The 23,321-nt window shown below is 43.5% G+C and overlaps 1 protein-coding gene across 2 annotated transcripts in view; it reads right to left on the reverse strand.

Moving 5' to 3' along the window:
• Positions 1-23,321, reverse strand: part of rimbp2b (RIMS binding protein 2b) — an 85,819-nt gene that overhangs the window by 52,801 nt on the left and 9,697 nt on the right. For both annotated transcript variants that reach the window (XM_027277606.1, XM_027277604.1), the window contains exon 5: positions 16,023-16,160. In XM_027277606.1, coding sequence (XP_027133407.1) covers positions 16,023-16,160 — 138 coding nt within the window. The remainder of the gene's footprint in view (positions 1-16,022; positions 16,161-23,321) is intronic.

Below are 23,321 nucleotides of genomic sequence, written 5' to 3' on the forward strand. Positions count from 1 at the left end.
AGTAATTATGATGAATGGACACTAAAATGTCATGCTTCTTGCCTCAAACAGTGACAATATACCCGGAGACTGCCAGACAGAGTGGACCTTTCCAGGTCCATGCTCATGTCCTACATTTCTAGCCTTAATCACATATGTTTTACATTTGTCTACATGTATCTAAATGTATCTAATTCCATCCAAAGGTCTAAGGATAGATGCGGCTATATAAATAAATAAAACCGACTTGACCCGACTGCGAGCAGTGTAGAATATGTATGTGCTCGGTTCTTAGAAAGGACACAACTGTAGCACCATCAATCTCTGCTGCTTCCACTCAGCAGGGGCGCCTGGGTGACGCTGGCTCGGAGGGAACAGCGCCAACATTAGTACTGATCCAAGCAGTTTAGGCTCACTGGAGCTCACAACAATACGTAGTTATAGGAGGGCTTTCATCAGCACTGCAAGCATGTGTTGAAAAGTCTAAACACAACGAGCATGTCCGCCTTTTCATCGTCGTTTTGCAAAGCTACCAGCGTACAGTAATAATGCAATGCATAGAGTTTGATGGATGCTCCTACAAAAGTACAGTTCAGTACAATCAGTGAATGCACACTGCAGAATAAGCCATATTCCACCCTTTGTGCAACACAGGACCGCGCTGATTATCCTTCCACTGAGAACACTTAAGCAAATGTTGCACCGCTCTCAGCAGTTACCATGGCATTTGTGCTGGCAAAGCAAAAGTTTGTATTTGAAAGTGAAGGGATGCTGTTTGGCAAAAAAAAAAAAAAAAGGTTTCGCATCTACATACGAGTCGATGCAGAACTTCGACTGTGCTGAGACGCACACAATGCAACGCCACATCACAGGTGTTTCACAGGCTGCGTGTTCATGCCTTGCCTTTCCAACACAGGGAATAAAAAAGTGTGTGTGTGTGTGTGTGAAAAAAAAGAGGGTCAAACTTTAACTGCCGTGAAATATTATTCATGTGATTTATTTTCATTAATATTAATTTCTGTTGACGCTACGCAGGAGCTACGGTAACGCTCCGTGTTGTTCAAGGACGCGAGCTGATATTTCATTGCCCGTTTTGAAGATTTATGTTTGCTCAAGTGGACCTCGCTCCCTCTTGTTTGTGTGCAGCAGGTCTAATAGTGCATATTTATAGTGAGGGCTCTGCAGTTTGTGCGTGATATGTACACTGTCATGTGTTTGAACAGGGGGATTTGATGACAGTGATGTTGACTTCAGTGCAATCAAAATGAATAAATCCATCAGTAACAGAAGAACGTCGTGTATTTCTTGGAGGCAGTGATTTCATTTAATTAAAACTACTTCAGATATCTGTGCGAGGCTCATTTACCACCTTAATGTTGATGTCTTCAGGTTCAGCTAGCGTGAGATGTCAAAGCAGACACACTCAACACACTGAGTGGACTTGAATGGAACATAATGTGCTTTTAATTTGTTTCTAATTTCTCTCTTTCAAACTCAAAAGTTATCATGATGTGTGTTGCTTCGACTGCAGAGTTGTAGGTTTGTATTTAATCTAACTTAACTGCTACCCTGGAGACGACTGTGGACGGGACGGGGTGAAACAACCGGCCTAACCACAACGTGTATCAAATAATCATTAGTTGTAGTTTATGACAAACTGACGGTGTCATGTTGCATAAGTAAACTGCAAGTATATGTTTGAACAAAGGTTGAAGCCGATGCAGAAGTGCCAGATACTGCAGTTCCTCAAATGTCCACTTGAGGCTGGCTCCAGAAGTGAGTCAGTCTCCATAAGTCCCCATGTTCACAGCAGAAATAAACATGTTTACAGCCTGGTACAAAAAACAGTTTTGGTCTCTGTAGCTAATTTCCCCGTTCATGACAACTGTACTGAGGGTGAATTTATATACAACTCACCTGTTCACATTATATTAAGGCTGCAGGATTAAAGGCGTGGCCAGTGAAATGGACAGGTAGGTGTTGTTACAGGTGGCTTGTTTGAGCAACCAGGCTTCATTCAGCCCGCCTTGTTGTAGTCTGACCAACTGACGGTGTCACATTGCATATTAAGTAAACTGCACCACACTGAGCTTCACAGCTCTTTAGAAACCTGTTGGTGACGTCACTGATACAACGTCCATTCTTTATACGGTCTTTGGCTGCAGCCTCATAAGTCTGCACGATGAATATAAAGCTAGAAACTCACCAATATTACTCCAGTGAGTAATAAACTACTACTGAGCTACTGACAACACGCTGATTCTTAAAAAACAACTCTCCAACGAGAAAATCCTCACATGTAGACATCCAATTAAATCTGCCTTTAACAGAGAACGGTATGTTTTTCATGAGAATATGACGACGACACGCATGTTCCAGTTACACATCATCATTATCAGCAGACAGCATAATGGGAATTCAAAGCACATTCAAAGCTCTGTTAAATCTGCCAAGACTACTGTCTAAAAAAATGGCAGATCAGACAATTAGTGGAGTGCGAGCCGGCTACGTCCATTCAGAGGTCCGATACTTCTGAAAATACAACCCTCTACTTTGCATTAAGATGAGGCAGAGCGCGCAGGAAGCCCACTGACAACGAAGGACAGATCATCCTCTCCTCTTCCGCTGGCCCCTGCTGACCTGCCTTCACACTCCAGTACACCAAGAGAGAGAGAGAACCACGCTGCACGCCAGCGGCAATCCACAGCTTTCACCAACTCCCTAAAACATAGACTGCTGCAATTTGGTATACAAGCAAATCAGTGCACCGTGTACTCTCCTTTACCTTTAGAACAGGGACTAAGAAAGGAACAAAGAAGGGTAAAACAGAGACATGAGATGAAAACGGGAGGGAGTGATTAGTAGCTGGCTGCCATTCTGGCCCGGTGGCCCCCACGGCTGATGCACAGGGTTGCGTAATGAGTCTGCATGCAGTGTGAAGCACAGCAAACAGGGCTTCAGCACATGTAGCTGAAGAGACCACTCAAGCCTTCTGGGGAAGGGAAGTTATTTCAGTGAGCACATGCATACACAGGATGAGACAGCCGTGTTTTGACACAGAGCGCTAAAAATAGCACATTCTTAATAGAAAAAAACAAAACAGAGTGCCAGTCAAATCCGAGGGACGGACGGAGGAGGGGGGGGGGTACAACATTCACATCCAAAGACAGTCATGAGAGCTGGACCAGGGGGCTCGGAAAATAAGACGAGAGGGATCCGTCGCAGGACAAATCACTCAGAATCTGGACCCATCTCGGCGAGACCGTGATCCCGCCTGACACGCATGTCAACCGCAAATCGCACAAAACGACAAAAACATAACCACAGCAATTAAGAATCAGCATGAGCAACTTTCGCAGATCCGTTATGTAATTCTCAGCCTGTGGGTCCGTGTGTTAGGAAATGGCGGCAGACAGGCCCTGTTGTGTGTTTTCTTGCTGCACATACATGGCTATTAATCACGCTCGGTCTCTTTTGCTCTTTTTTTTTTTTTTCTCCTGTTTCCAGAGAAGCGGAGGCCCGAGGGCAGCCGGCCTACGGCGCTGCAGCAGCAGCAGCACGTGCAGGCTTGGACTTCAGCATCACTGCAAATGTCACACAATGTTAGCTCGCTCACTGGAGGGCAGCATACAGTGAGAGGATCACGAGAACCATCTATAAATGGCACTTTTGCACCTTACGGATGCAATGTTTGCGTAGATCTGACACTCGGCTCCCTCTGCTGAAATAATGACCTCAAACGTGGGCTTTTTTTCTTTTTTTTTAGTAGGTAGTGAAGGCATCTGATGAATGTAAATGCACTCCTGAAGCCCCTCGGTTACAGATAAGAGAATCGGCTGCCCGAATAAATGCAAAATACACTCAAGGGGTCAAGCGGTGCAAAAAACACCGGCTGCATTTCCACCCTGCGGGGAACCATAGGGAATACTGATGAGCACGGGTATTTCTGTAAACAGAGCAGGTAGATCAGGACACATGAACAGGTATTGTGTGTGTTAGAGCCACGTAAAAAGAACACATCCCTCTCTTCTATCTGTCTCCCTCTCTCTCTCTCGGGTGCATGAGAGGAGATTTCTGCAGGGTGTGTTGGAGTGTGAGTCATCATCAGTGCAGAGAGAGAAAGAAGGGAGAGGCATTCTTTAAGTCGAAGGCAGTGCTTATGGCAGCAATGCAGCAAGGAAACACCAAACAGCCCTGCCTCTTTACCAGAATTTTTAAAAAATCCACCACAAATATCAAACAGGTCAAAGACTGCCAGGCTGCTGAGTATATTTGCTGTCTCAGTCTTAAACTCTAATGTGAATGATCAGAGCGTCAGACACTGTTGGCTCGGGCCAAGTCTAAGCTTAGTGTTTGAATAATAATGAGCGACTTTCCACCGTGCTCGTATTACTGTAATGAAGACGGATCTGCACGCAGCGCTGTTGTTTACAAGGTATGAAATGAGTGAAGGGTAAATGTAAAACACTGTTCAGAAAGAGCTCAGTAAATTACATCTCCAAAGGTCGATCTCAGAGCTGATATGATTAGTCGAATAATTGATGGAACGGAAGCAATTTTGATAATTGGGTTTATTGTTTAAAAGATATAATTGGAACACTTCCACAGTTAAAGGAGCAGACCAAATGTTTATTCAGTGTTGCTGTAACGTCCGGGTAAACTCAGGATACGTCGCTCACGTCAGAGAGTAAAGAAAGAAGTCTGCAAACACGACCTCGTCCGTTAACACTTAACGTCAAACAGATTTTTATCAGCAATTAACAATGAAGACACCAACTCCCATGATCCCATGCTGCTTCGATGTCAACAAACTACGTCTTTTGTTGTTGCGGAGATTACAAACTGCACGTTCAAGTCAACGATTAAGCAAAAACTCTAAATATTCAAAGACATTTAAAGACTGGAACTTGCGACGGACATTCTTTTATTATTTTTGACATTTTATACACTAAAGATTAAATAATTAATCAGATGAATGAATAATTTAAAATGCAATAAATTTGCATAGAATTTGCACAAACTGCAGCATTTATCATCAGAGTCCAACAAAGTGAGCAAAGCTGTTAAGTTCTGACTAAATGAAGCGTCTACCTGGAGGAATCTGCACCTTGTTTTATCGTGAAGTAATGACGCTCGTTTCTGGAACGTTCCAGAGACGGAGACGGAGGAGGTGGAGCTACCTCAGGCTCCAAAGCTTTATGTAAAAATTAAGGCTGAATATGAGACGAAATGACACGTTAAAATGAATACATATACTTTTCACCAGTTTACATAAAAACAACTTGTTACCCAGACTGAATCTGAAAAGTGAGACTGTGAAAGTATGCACTTGTTATCAATGAAACATTCTTCTGCAAGGAACAGCTTTTATAAGACTATAATTAAAGAGTAATTGCTCACACAGAGACTGACTACCTGCCCCATCATGAAAACATCAGACATCTGTCCAAACTTTCCACTGACGTTGAACAAAAGTAACTTTTTCTCTTCTCTCACTGGCCTGTCCTTACCTTCTCCCACACAGAGACGGTGCAAGCCTTAAAGACTAGTTCCCTCATGTCCAGACAAGCAGCAGGTAACAAACTGTAGGTGTTCTGTCTCCGTGAGTCTGTCTGGACTGTTGCGGACTGCGGCGATGGCGAGATAGACGGGCCTCTTTTAGCAGAATTCTGAAACCTGGGCACAAGTCTGCAACCTGATCCAGAAGTTCAGCTGAAGTCCATGCTGTTATCCAAGCCTGCTGATTAAATTACAGCGTGCTGCAATCGCTCCAGTCGGCCAATAACACGCCATCATGGACTCTACCTGATAAGAACTGTGTTTGACACGGTAAATTAATACCAACTCAAGGCCAATATAACAGCTACATGTGGGAGCAGACAGCTGCGGTAGAAACAAATGTTTCTTTCGACAGTGTAAACAGGTATTTTCTGACTCTTTCTCCCTCTCAGGGAGTGCGAGTTAAATATTTAGTGGCTCTGTGCCACGTTTTGCTCTGTCAGACTACACTTTAAGTACATTTAAGATGCAGCTCTGGGAGCGGGAGATTGGCTCCTAATACAGTAGAGTTTTATTCACTATGATTTTTGCTCTCATCGGCACATTCACAGGACTTTCCCAAAGCTGGCTCTCATTTCACTGGAAAGCTGTGTGATACCTGAGACATCAACAGAAAAAAGAAAAAAAACAGAAAAAGAGAACGAAAAGGAGACGAAGAGAAATCCAATCTAAGCAAATGACCCAGAAAACAACCTTTTTCTGGTGAACTCATTGGACAAAAAGTCATGTCAGCAGCGTGAGTCAGCCCAAGTCGGTCTGTCAGGACCGCTTGCCCCTCACACTCATCCCAAAGTACCTGCTAAGAAGAAAATCTCACAGAGGACAGCACCTCAAATGTAGCAAGGAGGCAGGAGTCTGAGCTGTCGACACCAAGCCTCAAGAAAAAAACAACAACAACTCCTAACCACTGAACAAAACGCTCTGATGAACAAGCGGAGACAAAGGAGCAATCGGAGGAAGCAAGAGAGGGTTATAGCGGGATACAATAACAACACCCCAGACACGGAGACAGCTCATCGCAACTCTTCTGACACAGTGAGTGGCCGACTTATCAGCCGGCTCCTGTGTCTGTGTATGAGAAACGCTGGCAGCCATCATTGGCCTTTAATTCCACCCAGGCACCAATCTAATTAAGGGGCTCCAGACTGAGCACAATCACCCACCTCCTGATGATTTACAATTACACAAAGGTTTCAAAATAAAGTTGAGAACGTGTTCTACGAATGTGCATATTTATGGAATTAAAGACAAACAATAAAAAAAAAATACATTAGGATGCAGAAAAGAAATGCCACTGAATGCATCTTTTAGCAAAAAACATTATCTAGACCTGAGGATATCAGATCTAAATAGCTGGGTGGGGCAGTGGTACCAAGTTTGTGGACATGGAGCTCTACACCTGAGGCTGATGGGAGTGTTGTTAGTTTTTAAAAAGGTATTTGGCAAGTGAAGCCAATGTGGAAGTGCCAAAAACTGCAGTTCCTCAAACGTCCACTTGAGGCTGGCTCCAGAAGTGAGTCAGTCTCCATAAGTCCCCATGTTAGACAGCAGAAATAAACATGTTTACAGCCTGGCACAAAAAACAGTTTTGGTCTCTGTAGCTAATTTCCCCGTTCATGACAACTGTACTGAGGGTGAATTTATATACAACTCACCTGTTCACATTATATTAAGGCTTAAAGTTATGCAGGATTAAGAGCACGGCTGCTGAAATCGACAGGTAGGTGTTGTAGCAAGTGGTTTATTTGAGCAACCACTCCTCAAGCTCCACGTTTTTTGCCTATTTATAGATTACCTGGGAGCCGACAGACGCAGGGCTGCCAGGAGCCACCACGCTGAGCATAACTTTACCAAATGTCATGGCAAACCATCCACATCCAACAGATCAGTTCAGTCTGAACCAAAGTGTTGGACCAACGAACCAACCGACCGACATCCGAGTCAAACCTCGAGCATTCAAGTGTGAACTGTCCCTTTAACTCTTTAATGCTCTTTTACTTGACAGTGCAGCGTGGGGACTTTTCACAGGCACTGTAATTAGCCAGCACATAATGGGAATGACCCTATTAAGCAGCTGCTGGGTCACAAGAAGATTTAGGTTACAAAAAAACACATGAGCCACCAATTCATCAGGTGCATCAGCCCTTTACATGTGTGTGTGTGTGGTGGTGTTGTTTTTTGTGCAGAAACACACACAGATACACAAAGTCAGATCATTCTTTAGGAGGGAGGGTATCAATATTTATGCACTGACTGAGTCCATAAATACCAGTGGCCAGTCCAAAAAAATCAATGCACGCCTGCTACATATTTTAATCTCCCTATGAAGGTCACATTACTCCAGCGGTGCCTGGGAGCGTGAACCACACACACACACACACACACGCATACGCTCAACTAAATCAGCCAGCAGCTTTTTCATTCACGCCACCCCGACCCTGCCCCAGTTCAGCTAATGTCACTGAACTACGTACTGTATGAGCGTAAAAACAGAGAGAGCTCATCAGCCGTGAATAGATTATGAAAGCCGTCACGTGGCAGATTCTCTAGCCGAGTCAGAAAAGGTGGCGTTCTGAGCGTTTAGCCCTGTGTAACTCGTGTACAATATGGATGAGGCAGAGGAGAAGCCGAGTGTTCACAGGATCAGTTACCAGAAGGCCAATCTAAATCCCCCCCCCCATCATGACTAACCTCGATTTCAGGGCCACAGGGGTGACACAGCAACAAGCTCAGTCTTCCCTGCAGGCGGCTGTAAAACTCAGGCACAACTCTGCGGGCCTCTCCGTGGAGCAGCAACGAAAGGAAGGCAGAAAAAAAAAAAAGTGTTCTCATTTCAAAAACTGAGGGACTGCCAAAGTGATTCCTGCCATCACATGAATTTGTCACTTTGCTAACAGGGCTTATGAAAGTTAGATGAACATTTTACGATCTTGTTAAAACCGGTTACATTATTAAAAGGGCACATTCATCCTGCGAGGCGAGAAAGGGAGCCTGTAGCAGATTGAAATTTTAATAAGCTCAATGCAGTGGCTGGAGATTGAGAAACTTGGCAGAGATTAAGCTTTGAAATCCTGAATATGGGCACGAGATGATTTAGCCTCATTGTATCATGCATGCACTCAAGCGGGTCAAAAGACAAGGGATTCTGCAAACCTGTGATAAACCCATTAACCGGCTTAACTTGACACACACTTTCCCCTCCGCGTTTTAATCTGTAATATGAAGCAACGGCTGCACTGCTATTTTTACTCTAGTCCCTCTTAGTTCAGCATAATAAGATCCTATCAGGACTACATGTATTTTTATATCACAGGTTTTATTTACTACACCGTCTTGTTGTTATCTCAAATCTGCATGTTTTGCACAAATGCTGATTTTTTTTCCCATCGCTGTGTTGAATGAATACAGAGAGAGTAGCGTGATGCTGAAGCCCATGGCCATCGTGACAGACCAGACTGTAGATGAAGGTGGCCGGTGTCAGCAGGCTCGGAAACACCTGACCCTGGAGGAGACTGGAAAGGACTCTCTCCCTCTCCCTGCTATCTCTGATAAGGCCGCGATAAGGTTTATCGCGGCATCATAAGTGTACCGTTATCTGGTGAGGTAAAGGCCCAACTGGTGACTACATACAGTGATGTGTGTGTATGTATGTTTGTGTGTGTGTTTGCCCTTGTCAGTGTGTGTGCGTGCTGGCACCAGACACCCTGTTTGTTAAATCATGCCATACATCCCCCGCCAGCTCCTTGCAGACCTGTTACAGCAGAGAGGCAATGGGCCTTGTTCCAACAGCAACACAGTCTTTACAGTTTACATTCAAAGCTTGTGTCTCAGTCAGGAAATAAGACAGAAGCATGTTCACGCCTCATGGAGGATTTCGTCTGTGCACCGATTAGCGTTGAAGCAATTATTTGTAACACAGTGTATTTACTTTTTCTGGGTACTCTTGAAGAGATTCCTCCGGCATTCGAGCTGCGATGATTAGTCGATTAAATTCACTGTCAACTATTAAATGAATAGCCAACTATTTTGATAATTGATTAATCATTTTGAGTCAATTTTCTGATTCTTCCTCTATGGCAGTAAACTGAATATCTTTGGGTTGTGGATAAAACAACATTTTATTGACCAAACAACTAAATGAAGAATCAAGAATATTCAGTGTCGCTAGTTGCAGCCCTAATCTGGATTCAAATTTATAAAGGAAGTGTCCAGATTGCTTCATTTTATCTTTTAAACGTTTACACTCCTTGTATGTATGTATATGTAACTTCTAAGCTTTATAAGTGGTAAAGGTTTGAGAGGAACACTGCATATCTTTTTCTTTAAAAACTGCAGTTCGGTTTAGGAGGAGGAGACTGTTAAGTTACTGTTAAGTTAAGTTTAAATACAAATCCATACGAGCATACACTGCAACGTTGCATCTTTTTGTGGGTTTTACGCACAAACGGGACGAGGTCCAGAAGGAAAACACAGGTGGTTTGAAGTCTACACTCCTGATCGCTTTGAATGCACTTCTGAGACGGTCCCTAACCTCATTTCATCATCGCTGTCAAGTCTTCAAGGTGCCAGATCATAAGGTAAAAATAACACCTGTGCAACAACACTCCAGCTTTATTCTGAACTTAACTTCATATCTACACCGCAGCCTTTGATACTTTGTGTTTCACACCTTGTGCATATAATCTAGTAAAAATAGATGACAGAAACAAGACAAGGTGAAGAAAACATAAAAAAAAATGCTCCAGCCTTACTGTAGGCATGTAAACTATTCCCTCTTAGGCTGTATTTGCCTGTATTGTAGTAGAGACCTGGGGTTGCTACACATCGATATGAAGGAGAAAATCAGATGACCCCTGAGCATCAGTAAGACAATGACTGACTGATAACTACTCAGTCCACTAGAGAAGCAGAAAGAGCCACTGAGTGAATGGTGTGTAGCAAAAAAAAAAAAAAAAAAAGCAGAGTGTGGTCCTGGGTCAGCCAGCAGCATCTGAGCGTTAATAAGGGGGGTAATTGAATTAGAGGATCAGTGGAGGCCTGTAGTGTGGGTGCCACGCGGCTCTAATTTCATTACAAGTGATGTAAACATGTGGTTGCCCCCCCCCAGCACGGAGGGGCCTTCCCGCATCAACACACCCACAAAAATACCTGCAGAAATAAGCCAGTTTGTCTGATGTAACATCCTGTCCTCACATACATGAGATTTCAGCCCGGGACTTGAAAGATTCAGCGCGGTGTTTGGGCAGCATCTGTGAAGTGTCAATAAATCTGTTAGATCTGGTGCAGTACGGTGGCTCGCAGCGAGGAGGACATCAATTCTCAGCCCTTTCTGTGTGATGTTTATGTTTTCTGAATATGAATAAATGATAAATCTGGCATTGATGGTGGTGTAGGCACATTAAGACGACACCAGGGAATATTTTTAGTTGTGTTTGTTTAGAAGAACATGATGGGTGCCCACAATCTATGATATCTATACTGCGAAGTCAGTGTGATTTTTCCAATCTGCGTCATGCATATTTATGACCAGCACTCCGATGTGCCTTGGCCTGATGATTCACTTGACCATCCAACTGAGCGCAGCCCGAGCAAACCCGTAGGCTTGACTGTAGGCTCGCTCCCGGTGATGAATAGTTATGAGGGCAGGAGTTAACCAAGGAGAAAGTGTTCACAGCCCTAATAAGTCTCGCCCCTTTCCATCCCGGCTGCGACAATGAGACACTCTCGGAGACAGATGGGTAATAAGTCACATCCTCAGCTTTTCAATATGCCGGCGAGCCAATCGGAGCACAGGAGGAAAAACCGACAGATATGGAGGCAGAGAAGGTCTGCAAAGGTACAAACAGAAATGCAAAAGCGTAGCTCTCTGCCAAAACATCCCATTACTGCAGTGAATCAGTAAAATGTCCTCCACTTTAAAGAGCACATCTGTTCATGCTACTCACATCTATCAAAAATGCTCAAGCATCACTTCGACCGGTCTTTGACAGATGCGCCTGTTTTATTTTTTGACGTCCTGAAAAGCTTGCCAATTTACCTCACAACTCACAACCCCTGCAGCAGAGCGGGAGGAAAACATGTCCGAGGACCGGCTTATCGGGGAGAGAAACAGCCCCGGTACAGCCGGTCCTGCTTGATTTTCAAGACGATTTAAAGCAACTTTTAAAAAGGAGGAATAAAACATTCTTCCTCTTGCAAATGAGGAGTAAAACACACCATGGCACTCACAGATTTTGCCCATACAACCTTGCTCGGTGACCACTGGTTTAAATAGCTGCATTAACTGATGATACATTTTGTTCTACTTTTACACAATTGAAGATTTTTAGCAGCCGCTTCAGAAGCAGGACCACACCTCAACCATGCCACTTCAAACATTCCTATAAATATCTTCCTAACCCTCTCGACCTCGTTCTCTCTCGTAATCCGTACCTCTCCTATCCACCTTATTTCTTTCTCCTATTCCTCCCTCTCCTTCCTACTCCCCATCGGATTCTCAGAGGGGTCCGTTGATTCCCCACCACGACGCAGCAACAGACCGAAGAAGTATAATAGCTCACGTTTCTTTCATTTGTTAATAAATCCTTCAAACATATCTTGTTGATGTTGTGGGCCTTGCTAGTGAATAGTGTCATTTTGGAGGAAAATACCTGAACTTTCCACAGAGAATACAGAACTAGCTGGTTGATTGGTTGAAAATATCTGTTCTGCTTGTTTGGATGCTCAAAAATACTGTATGTTATACCGTAACGTCTTCCTGTGACTGCATTTTCCCACTTTAGATGCATAATTCAAAGGCAGGAGAATGACTGAAGGCAGATAACTGCTCCTTTCTTCTGCCACTTCCCTTGATCTCGAAAACTGCTCCAGTCATTCGCTAAAAAGTCCTTTAACAGAGGAAAACGCTGTGTAAATGTCAACTTTTGCAGAATAACAAGTATAATTCAGTATCTGTGAAATTCCCCCTTCAGCACAAATCTGCACGCCTAAAAGACATTTGTACTTCAAAAAAATTTAAGCATAAACCCTCTAAGGCTAAAAAAAGTCACTTTTATTGTAGTTACAAGGAAAACACAGAGATGTAATGACTGCAGTCAGCTCCGCACACGAGGAGGACGATACCTTTACCAGGCCGTGTCTGCGGTTTGTTGATTGCATCTCCATCATAAGATAACAGAGCTGCAGGCTAATGGAGCTTGCTGAAGAAGTGCCTCATGCTCTGTCAGTTTTTCATTACCACTTCACTCAGTCTTACGTGGGACCATCCAGTATTGGTAATTACTGATGCTATGCCAATCTTTCAGGATCCATGATCAGCTGTTTTTCCACTTGAGGGAGCAAACAACACCATTTCCAAATCCCCCCACCCACCCCAGCTCACACCGATACCCCTGTTCCTCCCAGTCTATTTCTCTGTTGACTAAGCGGTGCAAAACACCAACCTAATGACACGACAGGATGCGCGTTGACTTCAAACGCGCTCGTTTCCCAGCAAATGCCAAAAGTACGAGGAGAGAGCTTTTGCATGACGTTGTAGTTTTTCAGGAGATACACTGAATTAGGACTGAATGGAGGAGAAGAACTGCTAAGTTACACTATCAACTCCATATTTCATACTAAACATTTTGTGTCTATTTACAGAATATAACCTGAAAATAAGTATTTTTATGGTTTTGTTACCATAGAATGAGTTTTTTATATTTACAGACACTGTTTCTACACTAAACACTGGCTCCCCATGAGGCCTTTCACATTTTTTTCATGTTTTCCAACCACCATAGTTTCTATAGTTGGGGGCGGCAGAAGCTCAGGACTTCGCTTGGGAACCGGAGGGTGGCCAGTTCAAGTCCAGTGTGCCCAAGTATGGAAGGTGGACTGGAATTGTTGGCTCTGTAAATAATATTATGAAGTACAGTCTTGTCCTGCTCTGTATGGAAATGTCATGAGATAACTTTTATTATGATCTGGCACTATATAAATAAAATTTCTTGAGGACTGCCGAGGTGCCAATGAGCAAGGCACCAAACCCACCAACTGCCCTCAGGGCGCCGCTTTGTGTGGCTGCCCATCACTCCACCATCATCTGCATGTCTATGACCCCATGTGTGTGTGTGAGGTTGTATTTCAGGTAAAAAAAAAAAGAATTTCCCCTCGATGGATCAGTAAAGTATCTATTCTCTTTCTCTTCCTTCAGGCTAGGAAGGAGTTAAACTCCCTAAAGAATGAATGAATTATGATACTCGACGGAAAAAACACGTCATTATTCAGATGTGGCCGTGTCACATGACTGAAATGGCAGGCGATCCCCTTAAGAAAATGTTGACAGGCTAATTATCAAGTAGCCCTGTCACGAGCAGGCGGAGAGTTTAAAAATAAAGTTCACACCACCCTCATTATGCAAACAATCACAGTCAGCAGCGCTAACCTCGCACCCCTATAGACTACAGCTGGCGGACTTTAACACGAGAAGGCCATGCTCTCAGCGTGTGAGACGAGAAGGTTTTGAGGGCTGTGAGAGGCGTGTGAGAACATCATGTGCTCCTGTAAATCTGTGCAAATGTGTCCGAATGTAACCCAGGGAAGAGAAAGACGACACAGACGACACCTTTGCAAGTTTCTAATGTTACGATTAACTGTCGATTACGTGCATTCCTCTGCAGATCACGCAGTGTCGGTTACAATTAACACGCAAGAAGAAACTGCTAATAACAAAGCTACAGTTTATGGTTCAGCTAGAAGATGTCACCCAGAACGTCGCCCTCTGCGAAAACAACAGTCTGCTGAGTGCCGAGGAGACACAGGATAGAAAGCCAGCCGCCCCACACACACACACACGACTCATCCCCTTTGCACAAGCACCACACTGAGGTCTAATCGATGCAGCTCATTCATATTGAACCACAGACGTCAGGGGAAGCCGGGGGAATTACAAGCAGCCTCCGCTGTGAGATCGCAGCCTGTAGGAAGCCTGAGGAAAGACAAACCCAGCTCCTTCGCTCAGGAAACCTGCTGTTTACTGTGCACAGCGCTCTCAACAACATGGCCACTGGGTCTCCTCACTCTGAGGGAAATGACACTTAAACAGGTGCAACAGTATTTAAACCAGACTGTGTTATATACATCTTAACTGTGAGGAAAATGAACCTTAACGTTTGACCGGTAGACGGGTTTCTGCGGGCTGGTGGTGGCACCAATACACACCGTGTTGAACCAATCTTTCCAGGGCTGCAAATAATGATTATTTTCATTATAAATTAGCCTGATGATCATTTTGTTGATTAATCGATTAATTGTTTGGTCCAGAAAATGTCAGAAAATGCCCAAGATGGCTTCCTCATATGTCTTGTTTTGTCTACAACCCAAATTACTGTCATGAAAGACTAAAAAACTCGAAAAAATTGCAGAATTTGAACATTATTTCTTAGCACAATAGCAATTAATTTGATAGCTGACAACTAATTGAACAGACTGACCACTGCAGCTCTAAATCCTGTATTTTAAAACTTGTTAAAGATTCATATTTTATTACAGCCACATTTATATTTTTGGAACTTTTTCAAATAAGCAGCAGCAAATTAAACCACTAGGGGGCCCCGGGCCAAAAATCACATGTGTGCCACCCTTGCTCTCTTAATTAGGCTAATCGTTAATTATCCCTTAATTACATTTATCAAAGTATTTCCCCCACGTATAAATGATACTAGCTGATACATTTAAAAGGTATTACGTTTGTATTTTTAAGGGTGCCAAGAGTACTATAAGTAAAACAAAGGCTGCTTGAATGACCTTTAATATTTCAGTTTATTTGTACGTTACTGGTACAAACTCATTTACGATGATTGCTGCAGACTGATCCTGATGACTTTGGGACGCCATGGGGGTAGCTGTCTGCTTTTTTACACTGATTGTTGTCCAGCTTTGATGAGCAGCCATGCATTGATTTTACGGTACATACATATATATAGCTCCTACTAACATCCTCACAGGGGAAATCATCTATACAATCTCCAACACAAAACTGATGCTACATACTCAAACATGAGCTTCACAGCATCACTGACAATGAAGAAAAAGGTTAAAATCACCACCCAGGTTAATTATTCATGAGGAAAATATGGATAATTTATTGCATCTTAAACTTAAAAGTGTGGAAAGTAAGTTAACCGTCTGCCAACAACTCCCTGAAGGCTTGGTCTCCTCCTTGGACAGGCCTGAGTTAAGAGGCATCGTCTGCTGACAACAAACCTGCCAATTTGACCCCAATTAATCCCAATGACGACGGGACGCACGGCTCATTTAAAATTTAAAACCAACAACTGAAGGGAAGAAACAACTCATGGTTCACAAGTTCACAATCCAAAGCAGGGAGCGGAACAGGAAAGCCAGGCGGCTGTTGAAAGCCTCCACAGCGGTCTTCAACAGTCCCTAATGGTCCATGTCCGGCATCAACGAGCCTTTATCTTGCTCTCACGCAGAGAACTCACCAGTAACTTCTGCTTCAGCCTTTGGTGACTCAGTGCCTCCTGGCTGAGTCTCAGAGCTCGGCTGTTGTCCTCTAGAAGACGAAAACTGTCCAAACGCTGCACGCCTTGGAGCTGGAGGGGCAAAACTTCGTTTCTAAGCTGTGGGAGGCGGGAGACAAACAGAAGAACACAAAGTTGTTTACAGAATTTCAAACTGATAACAAAGAAGTTTTTGGCCGAATCAACCCTTCACCACTGGTCTCCCGTCTAATATCTGCATGTAAGAGTGTTGGAGGAGGGGGCGCTCAGAGCCAGCAGGTGGTCTCGGTGGAAAAACAGCTAACAGGTACACCCATGCCGTGCAAACAGTGTGCTCTCCCTTCATTGATCTCCACAGGTTCTGTTGCACAATAGCATGAATCCACTGGACTACCTGCCCACCTGCAGCTTTGAGTGCACGCTTAACACAGCGCTCCACCAAACTTTGAACAAATCACAACAAACGATAACAAAAGAAGAATGTTTTTTATGACAAATTAGCTCCCACGGGTTGTGCTTATTAATCTGTGCACGACGTCACAAGACGTCAACTGATTTTGGTTTAATGGTGCCTATCCCACTCACATCTGAAATCTGCAAACATCCAAGCAACATGTTGACGTAGTGTATCAAAAAAAAATAACACTTAAGCACTCATTCAACCAGATACTTACAAACCCACACAAGTATAAAATGCCAACGAGGTAAAATAACATCCTCTCTCCATGTTCAACCACTTAGCCAAGCAACGCTGATAGCACTACCTAAACTGCTTGTTATTGCCAAGCTAGTGGAGCTGGCTGGAAATAATAATGCCCCCTCTATTAAATTATTCATGGCTCCAGTCAGGTGGAACCAGATGCTGCTTTTGTGTCATAGAGGGAGAGCTGTAACTCGACTCAAGCATGGAAGGTGAAGACTTCATGGGAGAGGGGCGTGGATGCTGCTGGACTACGGACAAAACACGGGGATGTCATGACACTCGCTCGGCTGTTTCCATGTGACATTTTCCTGCAAGTGTTCAGACAGAGGACGACGCCTCAGTAGGTTGGTCCAAATGTGGGCGAAGCCTGAGGTTCGGCTCACAGTTCACCCGCCCCACCAACCGCATTGGTGTCGCATTTGTACCCCACCCTGACATTTGTGGCCATGGCCAGAAGATGACCTTTTTTTTTTTTTGTTCATGCCATGTTTCAGTGCTGAATACTAATGCTATGGTGCTGTGTGCCCGCCACTCATGGGAACAAGCAGTGCTATTTATAGCCACATGTCCCCAGCTGCACATCTCCAACCCGGGGCCAATGGGCAATTAGTGTTTGTTTCTAATGGCGAGAGGCAGTGCCGTAACCTCCCTAACACAAACAGACATCTGGACAAAGGCTCTCTGTCCTGCCCTGTACCCCCGCCGCAAGGCACGACCCCCAGAGCCACGTAGTCCTTCCGTCCACCTTTAAAAGGAGCTGAGAAGCTCTTCTCCCCAACATCTGCTGTCATTCGCTCTGGAAACAGGGTGACTTATATACCCACTCATGCAATAATTCATGGCCTTGGCTGAAAGTGATTTCGTCCTGTGCCAGTGTTTAAATTTAAAAAGTAAAAGTGACTCCTTGATAAGTCAAAATCAGAGCTCTTACTTTATACTTTTCTAGTTTTCATTTGTTTTGTTTTATAATTTTTGTTTTTAACTCAGTGTGGAGTCCAGAGTGTGTTTATTTGTTGACTTCCCAGTCTCAGTAAGAAACATGCTCCTCACTGTGAGTGTTGAACCACAAAGTCTAGTTTATATTTTTATTTATGATTATTCACACCTAGTTTTAGTTTTTAGTTAATTATAATAACCTCAGTCCAAACACTCACTTGTAGGTTACTTACACAATGTGACAGTATAGCAAATGGATGTCACAGAGGTTTCCAAAGTAACACTAAGGCTCAAAATCTGTGGCACATAACGTGTCCGTGGTGTGGACATGGTGTTCAACAACCACCTCAGAAGATCAGAGAAACCGGCTCCTGTTGGCTATTGTGAGCTGAATAAATCACTCTGCATCGCCTTTCTGGAAAAATATTAGATAACAGTAACAGTTCAGAGTATTTGTGACATTGTAGCAGCTTATTAGTTGAGATTCAACAACCGTTTTCTATTACTACACCTCCACGGTGAAGGTGTAGGGTTCGTTTATGAACTGTCACGTCTACGCTATGAACGCAATTTTGTTTTTTAAAGAAAATACGAGTTCAGTGTCGTCACAGTAAGCAAAAAAACACCTTGATGGTAATCCTGGCTCTCCCGACTCCTGGATAATCTAAAAATGGGCAAAGATGTGGCTCATTGGCGGACCTACCTGTTCCACCAAAACTGTTTTTTGTACCAGGCTGTAAACATGTTTATTTCTGCTGTGAAGTTGGACATTTGAACATGGGGACTTATGGAGACTGACTCACTTCTGGAGCCAGCCTCAGGTGGACGACAAGAGGAACTGCAGTTGGCTTCATTTCACAGCTACAGAGGTTTGGCGCTTAGTTAACTATAATAACCTTTGTTCAAACACCTACTTGTAGGTTACTTACGCAATGCGACACCCTCAGTGCATCATAGAGCTACAACTAATGATTTATTAAAGAAATCTGCTCTGCAGCTCTGTAAAATCTGAGAAAAATTGAGAGAAATGCCAACAACAATTTTCTGATTTGTGACATCTTCAAACAGTCTAAAATCCCCCAAAATATTCCTTCTACAGTTTTATAAATCAGAGAAAAGCAGCAAATCCTCACAACTGAAAAACGTCTTTCTTTAAAAATTCCATTTAATTTTTAAAATAATCAAACTAATCAATTATTTGAGAGTTCTGAGATGTGAAATTGCAAACATTTCATCAGTGTGTACATGACTGGACTGCTCACACACAAACACGGGATTCTGATTGAATGTCATTTCAGAACAGTATGAGCTCATTATTTGTGATAATTGCGAGGGTCGAGGGTAAGCTTTCTGTTTTCATCTCTGTTAGGACGAGTGTTCCACGCAGGCATGTCTAATTAAGCAGAATTAGACACTGTTTGTTATTCCAGCATACGGGCATTTATACAAACTCACGATGGGCTCCTAGACTGTCAGCATCTCTAGGATGATACCACATTATGATATATCTGGCTGAGCGCGTATAACGAGTCAGTTTCGAGTCTCTGTATGTCATGACGGCTTCTTTAATTCATTTTAGTCAGGCCAAAGCTAATTCAATCCACCTTATTACAGCGTCTTCATGCAATTAGCCTGTGCCCCTGTTCACTGATGGACCAACGTGGAGGCAGTGGATTGGACAGAAGCCTTTACCAACCCCACAGAGACCTATAACCTAGAACAATGTAGCGTACAGTTAACAAAGATGAATCACTGCGCTGCAGCACCCACTGCACGGCTAAGCTTCTTTTTATTTTTTTATTTTCTCTAGCGATCTGCTGTGAAATTCCACTTGATCGGGACATTGGAATCAATTACATCCCCACATAAACACAAAGCATCAACTCCGGAGCACATTAGCATTCCATTAATCAGGCTCAACATTAAAAAGTACTGTAGAAACAGCGAGTGTGCCTTGAACTGACTCGCACAGTGAAGTCTGCAGCACTGCCTGCCAATAATATGTTATCAAAGAGTGCCCAATTAACCTCCAACACGGTGGACAATACACACAGCAGACGCAAACATTGGACACGGTGTTCAACAACTACCTCAGAAGATCAGAGGAACCGGCTCCTGTTGCCTATTGTAAGCTGAATAAATCACTATGCATCGCCTTTCTGGAAAAATATTAGATAACAGTTCAGAGTATTTGTGACATTGTAGCAGCTTATTAGTTGAGATTCAACAACCGTTTTCTATAATTACACCTCCACGGTGAAGGTGTAGGGTTCGTTCATGATGAACTGTCACGTCTACGCTATGAACGCAATTTTGTTCAGAGTTCAGTGTCGACACAGTAAGCAAAAAAAACCTGTAAGCAGAAAGGCAGAGACACAGACCGAGATTGAACCTGTGCAGATAAGCTTTTTTATTACAAAGCAAATCCTGACAAATAATCATCACTGCCTGTGGATTTTGGCAAGATCCACATAATCACCCCCCCCCCAACCTACTGCCTCAGGCGCGCATCGCTGCAAACTAAAATCCTGTTGATGCTTTAACTTGGGAGTCCAACTCCTGCTATGAATTCCTACAAAGACAATCAATTAGAGGTGTAGTGGTAAATCCAGGAGTGGATAAACTCTTCCAAACTCCAAACTGGAGTCTACCCACCTTGTTTCCCCTCATTGATTGATACAGTTGATTATTTAATAGGTGAGTAAACCCTCAGCCTCATTTCAAAGAGGTGGACAAACTAGAGTTTACACCCCCTGCAATCAATGACCTGTCCATAACGATGTAACACTGATGGAGTTTGATACTGCCACGGTAGGGTCTGCTGCTTTTAATGCAAAGATTGAGTAACTTTTCTAACGTAAAATAACAGATTTTAAATAATCTTCCTACACTGACACTGTGTTTGTTAGCCGGGCTGCCCGGACTGTGAACTCAGAGCAGCGTTGTTAGTGTTTGTACAGGTGTACATGTGTGCACAGGTGTTGTGGTGACCATCAGGAAGAAAAGGTTTTCAGGTCCGGGGCGCGGTAACGTAACCGGGCTCAGCAGCCTCTATGTGGCAGAAGAGGACGTTGATGAAAGAAACTAAGAAGAGAAAAAGAGACAAAGCAAGAAGAAAGACGCCGAGCTGGGCGTCTTGCTGTTGGACTAGTAAGTATTATTAGCTGGCTGCTATGTCTTTGTGTTGTTGCACTTGTTGTCGACTCGCTAGTTTTCGATCATAAGTAATATAATCGGAACAAACACGTGTACAGCTGTCCATATTTATGACAGTTGGATTACACTCATATCAAAAATACCCATTCCTACGCGTCGTTTCTTTAATCCAAACATTTGTTGTTGTGAAAATGCCACAGCAAGAAATGAGTAGCCAGTTCCATCTGTAAGCTGGAGTAAAAATAATATTTCATTTTAGCACTGAGCCAGCTCTTTTTTGGATTTCCTTAAACGAATCACACTCAGCAGCATAAAGCTGTGCAGCAACCACGCCGGCCTTTCGAAAGAGTGTCAGAAGATAGCGGAAGGTTTACTTCACACAGAGACTGCCATAACAACAAACCACGACAACTAACTTGTGGGGGGGTTCATCTAATCTCATGCTGTTTACACCAGATCAGTGTTTTCCATCTGACAGAGTGAATGGACAGCCCTGATCAACTCCAGGAACAATCAATTATGAATGCAGTCAGATCCCTGAGGTGATTACTGCCTACTTTCTTCTGACCTCCACTGAAGTCAGCAGCCAGTCACTCCTGGCCGAACACAGCAGTCAGTCAAACTGCCAACATGAAGACAGCTGGCACAACATATCTACTTATATTACCTCTGAGCTGCAGGAGCTATGGCATAACACAACGGGCAGTTCTCATGTACTGTAAAGTCACATACATGGAAACAAATACACTGAACATGTGTGCAGAGCGGATCTAATCTAATCTGGAGGCTTATACGGCACAAAACATCTACACAAATCTGCCCCCACATGAAAAACACCCTCAGGACGCACGCTTGCTTTGTCATGCACGGGACAGTCCGACAATCAGAGCGAGTGATGCGGCTGCTGACAATGATAATGCACTTTCACTCTGCTGTCACTGACTCTCCCGGAGCCATCTTTACAGAGATTTCCCAGTGAAGATGGTGTTATGTAACAGCGGCCCTGGACCCTGCTGTTCATATTGCTAATGCCTCACACTGTGGTGGTGGTGGTGGGGGGGTCACGTGCTTTATCCAGGCCACATCCAGGCGCCAGCAGCAGCAGCAGCGTTCCAGCTGTTACTACAGCCTAGCTTCAGTCACTCAGGACTATGCTGAGCCATGCTCCTTTCACACTGCTACATCCTCTCCACTTTGCAGCCATGTTCGGCACTCCTCCCTTCACTTTGGTCTCTCTGACACCAGCGATGCCAAGCTATACCAAGCAATGTATACATGACAGACGGCTACGGCACTGATGCATTCTCTTTGGGATTCAACCGGATATCCAAATCACTTACTGAAGGGGAGATAAAGAAAACTTCAAACCACCCAACCTATTTAATTTCTATTCGGTCACATTCAGCCCTCCAGGTGTCCAGGCATACATAAATATGACAAAATAAGCAAACTACATAATAAGTGCATGAAAGTAACTAACAAAGCTTTCTCCTCATCTCTGTTGAGTTGCACAGATCATGCATGATATTTACAGATTTCTTTCATGAATTGACATTTTGTCAAGCTTTCTGGCTTTTTGGCTATTGACAGTTGGTTTTGCTGGCTATTAAAAGGTTACATTGACACTGAAAACCACCAGTTTAACTCTGCCCCAGCTGGCAAGTGCTTGTAAGTGCACAGCAGTAGTTAAAGAATAAGTCCCCATTGAGAAACACTAAACTTTCTGGACAAACTTTCCAGCAGGATCACAGGAGAGGGACTGCAGAGTTTGATTGCATCTTACATTCAGAGCTGTTTTATTATTAATAAAGTAAAAAAAAAAAGGTTTTAAATAGGCTGCTGAATGGTTTTAAAAACTGGCCTAATTGAATGTGTAATATAGACTGGCCAAAAGATTGCCAATTGGGTCACTACCTGGGGTATCAAACTCTAATAACACTGCACGATGCAAATGCTGCACGATGTTGCTTTTGTGAGTGTTGTGTCCTGAACAGATCAGCTTCAAAAGGGAGTTTGATTCAGAGCCAAACTGATACTCAAGTACGGCAATACTTAGGATTATTGCTCATCACAGGTGGATCGATATTGGCATGTATATCAGTATCAGTGCAGGAATGTCAGAGATAAGTTTGAGGTAATTCAGAAACACTTCTCCTATTACAAAGACTGTCCACCTGACAGCAATGACAAGTTGATTTTTCAACTTTAAAGCTGCTCTAACGAATCATTTTACATTAACAATGGATCAAATGTCTTAATTACTGTGTACAAGAGGTCAGGTCTAGTGATGAACACAAGAATTATTGCAGAAAGAATAGAATAGATACTTTATTGATCCAAGTTTTTACATACATAGGCCACACACACTACACACATACTACACACATACGCAAACACGGTGGAGAGATGTGCAGCCATGTAGCGACGTCCTGGGATCAGTTGGGGATTCGTTACCTTGCACCTCGGCAGTACCCAGTATGTGAACT

This window comes from Larimichthys crocea, chromosome III (assembly GCF_000972845.2).
Source record: "Larimichthys crocea isolate SSNF chromosome III, L_crocea_2.0, whole genome shotgun sequence".
Classification (NCBI taxonomy): Eukaryota; Metazoa; Chordata; class Actinopteri; family Sciaenidae; genus Larimichthys; species Larimichthys crocea.